The sequence below is a fragment of the Apis dorsata genome, unplaced genomic scaffold (assembly GCF_000469605.1).
Source record: "Apis dorsata unplaced genomic scaffold, Apis dorsata 1.3 scaffold_19, whole genome shotgun sequence".
Classification (NCBI taxonomy): domain Eukaryota; kingdom Metazoa; phylum Arthropoda; class Insecta; order Hymenoptera; family Apidae; genus Apis; species Apis dorsata.
The window spans coordinates 802,685-811,389 of NW_006263321.1; the positions used below are offsets into that span (position 1 = coordinate 802,685).

Sequence of the window (8,705 nt, forward strand, 5' to 3'; positions counted from 1 at the left end):
GCGTTGATTTTGGAGTTCGTTACGAACCGGATGTGCGATATGCGTTTTGGTTTTGGATTATTTTTATCACAGTGTTTGAAATGTAAAAACTTTAGAAAAAAAAAAGAAAAACTTTTTCAAAAAGTTGTCGATTAAAATTAATTTAAAAGTGTATCACTGATTTTGATTGTCTGACTAAAGATAAACTTGTATTACTGACGAGGTTCCATTAGAAAGAAGTTTCACTTTATTATTAGGGTATTTCGTACGTACAAAGATGACTTTTTATTTACTGGCAAAAGAAATTGATCAAACTGTTTATTATATAAATGTTTGTTAAAAATATACTTATTATGAAATAAATTTAACGAAATTCGCATAGAAAAATAAATTTGAAATATAATTACTGCGAACTTTTCTACTAATTTTTTATGTAATTAAAATTAAAAGTCTGTTTCATATGAAACTTTTATCCAACATTAGAATCAAAAGTACGATGTTAAAAATAATTTATACACCCGTGGTGAAAAGTTGAAACGTCATTAGTGACACGAGTTTATCTTTGGTCATATAACGTTTACATTCAAATAAAGGTTTCTGTACTTTTGAACTTGCGAATAATTTCGAAAAATGGATGTGGACAAAAATTTATACTAAACTCCGGAGAGTTTGAACGAAAAAAATCCCATTTTCTATGCGCTGTGAGAGCCGTCAAAAATTCTCTTAAATGGACCATATATTATATAAAAACTATTCTTTCTAAAAGCAATTACAATTATTAATTACAAACATGATTTCAGATAAATTAGATTTATTTGAAAATATATTTTTGTATTGATTGTTTTTGGATTGATCTTATAAGCTTTGTATTCTATTTGTTTGATCGTGGCTTATTCTTATTCCATCTGTTTGGCCAAGTATTCATACGAAAATAAGATAAGATAATCGCTCAGTCGAATAAGTGGAATAAACGAGTTATGATCAGACGAGTAACACAGATCAACCATTGTCAAAAAATTTGATTAACAATGTGTGTGCTTCGTATAAAAATATTTAATTATTTGAAAAAAATTAGAAGAAAAAAAAATAAACAAATGCAAAAAATATCACGGGTTTAATGTAACTTGGACAGCATAATACATTCACAGACGCACGAATGAGTTGAATTCTCGTGCTTGAGAATTAAAAAAAACAGATGTAGGCCACGATAGATAGATCGATGTTCTTTTTTTTTTTTAAGTTTATGGAAAAGTTGCGCTTCCACCGACTCGTTTCGCGGCGAGCAATTTTCCGCTAATGCCCTCTTGAAAGAAAGAAAGAAAGATATCGTACACACGGTCATATCCCGTGAAATTACATCGTTTCTCGAGTTCCGTGATGGCCGCGTTATCGTCGAATTCTATTCAATAAAATTGATTCGTTGAAAACGAAATAATTGAACTTTGATGCTATGAAAAATGAATTTTTTTAGAAAAACAGATATTTTGATACAAATTTCTTTGAAAAATTGATAATAGAAAAATATTCCACGTCTTTCACACCTTTTAACTTTCCTCCTTCTTTTCAACGATGTCCATTAATCATCTTAACTTTTAAAATTTCTAAAAATCTCACAAACCTAACCTTTATCCATTATTTATTTCCCTATTGCCACTATTACCACTTTCCTTAATTAATTTTCTCCCTTTTTTTTAATAATCTAACCTAACTTTCTTTATCCAAAATTTCTATTTTCCCAAACCTATATAACCTTTGATCCTTCCATACGCCACTCTTTCCATCTGGAATAAAGTCTCCTACCTAGAATCGTAAAAATCCTCCTCCCCAGTAAACGCGTCGCGGGTGGAAAATTCGCGGGGACATTTTCGTCTCTATGCTTCTCACCCAGTTTCTACCATCCATAAAAGTTCCGCGATACAGCGACATCTGGGCCGAATATGGTACATGGCAATCGGCGTGTAAACCTGTTCAACATTTTATATTAGACGGGCGTACCAGCCAGGGGAACCGTGTACACAATGTCGACGTAATGTCATCGTTCCGTAATTATGCCTGTATTACCGACCGGGCCATTATTATTGCTAGATTGCCAACACGTCCACATACTTGGCTGTTTCAGCCAACGTAACCAACGTGACCCTTCCCAGTAATTACCCTGTGATTAAGGTAATACGAGCAGCTTGGACAAGAGGAGAGAGGTTATGAAAAAAAATTGTTCCCTCGAAAACGACGACGACCTCTTTCAAACAGGTTCGAAAAGTGGTGGTGAATTATGAAACGTGTGTAATGAAGTGTTTAGGAAGGGTGGATGGATCGAGTGGTTGATAAGAGCGCGAGGTTTCATTTATGGATTAGGTGTTTGGAGAGAGTGAAGTCACTTGGAGGAGGTGTTCGTGTGTAAAGGAAAAACGAGCAGCAATATTTCGTTCTTATTAATGATTTTCAAGTGCATTTTGCTGTTAAAATAGATTTATACTTGTGTAAGAGTAATTAAATTGCTGCATTTGACATAAATATTCTCTCGGTTGAGTGTTTAAGTTACGTTCCAAGTTTCATCATCATCGATCAAGTATCTTGATAAAAAGATATTTCAATTAAAAAGGTGGAAAAAGGTAAAATTGTTTCTATATATTCATGATATCGACCGAGTCGAGATCCCAACAACATTTCTTTTACTATTTCTTTCGTTCCTTTTTCCTCAAGCACCATGGAAAAGGGAGGAAACGTAATCCGTGTTACACGTGAGACGTGTGCGTAATCGTCGAATCATTATAATCCCTTTTCACGGCCGGCAATTTCGCCTCGAAATCATCCCGCTGAGAGACGTGATCGTAATTCTCATTATCGAGAATGGAAAGCTTCAACCTTTGCGGGCGGAATTCGAACAATTCCTGTGACAAAAGAGGAAAAATATCTTCGGCCTAATAATAGATCGGGGCGAACATAGTGTGCATAGTGTGTTTAAACGATGAGAGGATATAGAAAAGAAGAAGGAAAAGAAAAAAATATCAAACGAATCTCCCTCTTTCCCTGGCTCGCCGCCTCCCTCGAGCGATGTTAATAGATTCTTCAAAGTTTTGAAGCGAAGGACTCGTTAAATACAAGAACGTGTCGTTTGAATGCAGCGTTGATTTTATCACGCGTGTTCTTTCAAATATTCGCGTTTAAAAAAACGCATTTATTTTCTCATTCTCGATAAGGGAGAAAAAGTTTGGTGCATAGGAATTTCAAAAGTATTATTCGAAGGAGAGATGCAAAGAGTGGTTTGAAAAGTTTTCGACTTTTTTATCATAAATTTTGATAGGATAATTTAATGATATCGATTGAAGTACTCGATGATAAAATTACATTCAACCTATATTTCTTTCTCCAAACTTAATTACAATTCTTATTCCAACATCCAAATTCATTAATTCATTATTTATCCAATATTCAATATTTTTTTAAACATCACAAATTCACACTATTATTATTATCTCCCCTGTTAATAAAAATCGACGAGAACGCGATTCTTAAAATTCTTATACTTCAATATTTGAAAAATTTATCCCATTTGAAAAAGCAACTTGATAGAGGTTGGAGAGGTTGGAAAAAAAAAAAAAAGAAAAAAGAAAGAAACTAGGACGGTGTCAAATCTTGCACGATTCCGCGTGGAACGGAAACGGGGGAGCGTGTGGTCGTTCCGGTTGAACAGCGGATCCGTAATTTACGTTTTTAGCTTGGCCAGTCCCGGTGGATGGATGGATAACGAGAAAACTTTTTCGACCAGGACGCCTGCTGGCCTTTACATTACGCGGCCGCAACTCGCTCGTTCCTCGCCTGACTCGCTCCATTTCGCGCGATCGAGCGGATTTACAAGAGGAAAAAATCGTCGTGGTCAATCGTTTCGCTGTGTCGAATCGATCCTGTAATAATATTTTATAAGATTTCGTGAAAATGCGACCAATCCCCAAACATCCATCATTCGTCATTAATTTCATTCCTTCGAAAAAATAAATATTGCGAGAGTCTTTTAATTTTTCTTGCAATTTTTCTTTAATATCAACAAATTCGTGTGTGTGTTTTTTGTTATTTGCAATAAGTTAAAGTTAATAAATTAATGAATTTATCCGAGTATTTTTTTATAATGAAATAACGTCAATGGAAAACGTTTTATATTCTTTGTCACTTTGATCAAACTTGTCTGAAATGTTATGGAATAAAAGAACATTGTTGCTGGTATGGATTAATCCCTTGTTTTATCAAGTAATATTCTGGATATGGAATGTGTCACATTACGTTTGTAAGAAATTTCAGTTTCGAGTCTAACTTCAACTCAAAAGTAAAGATCAATGGATATAAATTATGTATAAAGTTTCGATACTTTTAAACACGGCACGATGCCTTCTTAACATTAATAAAATAATCCTAATAAGAGGAAAAAGATTGAAAAGATTAACTCTAAAATCTAAAATCAAACAATTCATCAACTAAAAAATAACATAGAAAATTCCTCAAACAACAACATATAATCTTGATGCTTCTTCTCCTGATGATTTTCAAATAATCATGAGATTATTTCACCACGATTTCCAAATACTTTGTTAAAAGATAAAGAACGATTCGACGAAAATTGATCGTCGAAAATCTTCAATGTTCCAAAACCTTCTTGCATCACATTCTTGCATCCTCGACTTAAATCGCAGATTGAGAATTTTTAGGGTGTTCCGTTTAAAAGCTCGCGGAAAGAGGGTCGGATAAGAGAAGACGAGAGAAACGAAAGGTGGGTGGAAAACCCGATTGGATACTTTCGCTCGAACGAAATTGGCTGTTCGCTTCCGTCGCGATACCGGATTGCCTATAAAGTCGTTCCACGTCCATCGATCCTTGCCTCTCCCCCCTCTTGTCGATATGAATATCTATTAAACGCAATTCACGTCGCACCAGTCGGACGTGGCGATTGTCGCAGTAAACGTCAGGTCGGCGTCGTTTTTGCGCCGGCTGATTGACATCTCGAAAATGCGACACAGATATTTCATTTCTAAACGATATACGCGATGTTTAAACAACGATAAAAAAAAAATATCCTTTCACAAGTATATATAGCTTTTAACTCGTTCTATCGAGAGGATTCCATTTTAGTGTAGTTAAAAATAAAAACGGGGAAAAAAAGAGAGAGAGAAAAAAGAAATTAAATCGACGATAATCGAACTTGTCCGCGTGATTGGAGTATAATAGAAGGACTAAATTATTGAAAATATTTGTTGGACCGTTGTGCATTGTGTTGTACAGGTATGAATGACACCTGTAATCGCGCGCGAATTTATCGCTTGTGTTTTCTGCCGTTCTGTCGCGGCAATATTTCGAAAATTCTGCACGTGAAATGAAATTACATTTCTTCAAAAAAAAAAAAAATACATATGCAGCAGTCTAATAGTAGCTGTCTAAATTGCAATCCAATGAAATCTATCTATGATATCTATCGATCTACGTATCTAAATATGATAACAATTCTAATATATAAATTTTATTCGAATTCAATTTTGAAACAACAAGACATCCCCAAAATGTGAAGGAATTTCTCTCGAAAATACACAAATATATTCGTTAGATGCAAATCGACCAACCGGTCTAACAACGTCTTGAAAAGATTCGATTTCGAATTACCTAACCTAACCTCCATCACGGTTCATTTTCCCGATCATAACCCCGAAAAGAGGAACAAAGGCGAATAAAAATTCGCAGGCGGTGGAGTAAAGAAGTGGTTTTCGGATATCCATTCTCGGATTCGTAATTTCCAATGCATCGGGTGCATTCGAACCCTCTCTCTCTCTCTCTCTATCTCCCTAGCCGGGGCAAGCATTTCGTTCGATAGCATCCCTCCGCCCCTGGAGGGGGTGGCGTGGTGTCTCGCCGCGCCGCTAAAATGGCAGAAATCGATGTACTCAAATATTCCATGAATACCATGGCAAAGATTTCCTAGTTTAAACGTAACACGCGATAGTTATCCGTGTCCAAGAATTATTTATTCGATCGCGTGCCTTTGCGCCAGAGACACAGTTTATCGAACGTTTTGCATGGGTTTTTAACGAGAATTTTACCTTTGATGGAAATCTTTTTTCAAGCGTCGTACAGTTGGTTTAGATTTAATTTGTCGATTGAAATTTTAAAGAGATAAAGAGTTTCTTAAACTCTTGGAAGATTATTATTATTATTTTCAGAGATTGTGACTTGATCGATTGATTTTCGATCCATGTGTAATTTGAGCATTGTTCAAGACCACTTGATTTTATTTTATTTAATAAGATTTATGTTTATCGATAATAGATTTTTCATAAAATATATCGAATGTAATCGGATATTTCTGTGATCAAGTGTGTTCGATATGCAAATTACGAGGATCGTATTCTATCTGTGCGAGTAGATCGATCACCGTTTATATCTTATTTCGATCTTTTGGCGGGAAAAAGCTTCGAGTATTCGATATTTTTCTTCGTGTATTCGATAATATCGAATGGAATAATGTTCGTTCTTGAGTATGCGAATTTTGGTGGATGTATGCACTCGCGAAGTTTGCGATCGAGAGGAATGATTGATGATAAAAGGCGTTTGTGATACGTATGTCGCGTTATCCATTTTCTCGATGAATATTTCTGTGGCAATAGTTGAAAGAAAATTAAAAAAAATTAAAGATATACGTGACACATTTATCTTGATCTTTGAACTGGATTTAAAAGAGAGGCTCGATTTCGATACTCAAAATTTAAAAATCGCAGAAAGAAGACGATTTTTCCATTCCATTCTTTCCCCTCCACTTTTTGACTCTATCGTCGAGTCTCTCCTCCCAATCATTCCTGAACACACACCTTTATTTTATTAAAATGTTTTCGAATAAATTAAAATCAACGAAATTAAAATATTTCGACGTTTTCTCGTCAAAAGAATATAATGGAATATTCAAACAGCGTGTACATCAAATATATATTTGTTACTTTCCATCACTGTTACTTCTGTAACAAAAAAAAAAAAAAAAAACCAACTTTTCACGGTTCGTTCAATTTTTCAAGCTTTATCGAATTTTAAAATTGTTCGCAAATGCTCATGCCGGTTTTACAACGGTTTTTAAAAATAAAAATATTTGCTGTTTGAAGTTCGAAACTGGGAAGAGAAATAAAACAATTAAACTTTGATACAATTATACAAAAATTCAAAATGGGAGACCAAGTTGGAAAACAACAATTTCTTCACCATTAGAATTTTCAAACTTCGATAAATTCTAATATAAAACAATAAGATAAGATAGAATATAATACAACTTATTCGAAATATTATCGTCAAATATGAGAGAAAATTCTTAATAATAGCATCGTTTTGTTCTCTCCACTCTCTCTCTCTCTCTCTCTCTCTCTCCACCCATTCACCACCAACCCACGAAATCGATATTCGTCTGGGCCGCAGCTCGTCGGCTCGGAGGAACGACCATCGAAGGGAATAAAATCGATATATAGCGTACACGTACCTGAAGAATACCGCGTATCTGCCCGCTCTTGGTCTCGACTATGCGCGAAGCGTAGCGGATCTGCGTGGCGGCTCGCGATCCCTCGCGGCCCAACAACACGATGATCGCGATGATCAACACGAGGCAAGTTCTCGATCCGCTCAACGACCTCGTGGCCAGCGGCCTCTTCCTGGCCGCCGGCTGGCATGGCAAGGGCATGACAGCATTTGCTGGCGGCCACTCGAAGCGACGCCAGCAGCATAACCGACTTCACCCTTCACGGCCTTCAAGCTCTGGCTCTCACCTTCGCCAACCCTGTAAAAATAAGATAAGATCCGATCGTCGATTAATTTCGAAACAAGATTTGACTAATTGTTCTTCGTTTTAAGGAGAGTGTATATGATTTGATGCTTGTCAGAAGGGAGATTGCGTTATGAATCGGGTAATTCTAAGAGTCGTGCCAGTTTAGGATAGGATTTTGATACATTGTTGTGGAGTTTATCCTCTTAATCAACGAAGCGATTAGTTCGTCTAGCGTAGATTTTATCAGCGCGATCGAAACGAGAGTGTCATTAAGGGATTAATGATTTCAAGTTTTTAATTATAGCTCGTCCTTTTGTCGGAAAAATAATTATACAATTTTGTATAGATTAAAATATTATAACATTTAGCCTTAATTAATCTTTTATGCAATTTTTATCTTCACAGTTAGTTTATTTCCGAATTCAAAGGTATCTCAAAAAAAAAAGAAAGAAAAAGTTCTTGGACAATGATCCTCTCGTTTCACAACTCAAAAAAGAATCGATGCACTCTTACATAAATTAAAAAATATCATTATTACATATACGTAATAATAAAATATTTTATTGAAAATATCTCCAAAAAAAGAAAAAAAAAATTGCACAAAATGCAAAATCTGAAAAGGAGAGAGAGAGTGCGAGAGAGAGAAACAAGCCCGAAGCGATAGTCTCTCATATGTTTCGTAAGCTCGGAAGATTGAATCGTGACGTACCTCAGCCGTCACCGGAAGCGACACAACGTTCGAGGTATTTTCAATCAGCGTTGCGGTGTCCCGAGCTGTTTCGCAAGGCCATGCAACGACGGGTTCCCCGCCGACGAATCGCTTCGTAACTTCGTTATGCAAAGCGTCTCTACGAGTGGTTGGCAGTTCGCGTGCCCCGCGGCGAGACTCGCCCGTCCACACCCGCTTCCTTCCACTCCTCTTTCCTTCCACCCTCCTTCCCTAACC

The 8,705-nt window shown here is 36.1% G+C and overlaps 1 protein-coding gene across 1 annotated transcript in view; it reads right to left on the minus strand.

Annotated features, from left to right (window-relative positions):
- LOC102671691 (neuroligin-4, Y-linked-like) overlaps nucleotides 1–8,699 on the minus strand; it is a 32,079-nt gene extending 23,380 nt beyond the window's left edge. The window contains exons 1-2 of the mRNA XM_031509583.1: nucleotides 8,469–8,699; nucleotides 7,478–7,771 (exon numbers count right to left, since the gene is read on the minus strand). Coding sequence (XP_031365443.1) covers nucleotides 7,478–7,675 — 198 coding nt within the window. The 5' untranslated portion in view covers nucleotides 7,676–7,771; nucleotides 8,469–8,699. The remainder of the gene's footprint in view (nucleotides 1–7,477; nucleotides 7,772–8,468) is intronic.
- Nucleotides 8,700–8,705: the final 6 nt, after the last annotated feature.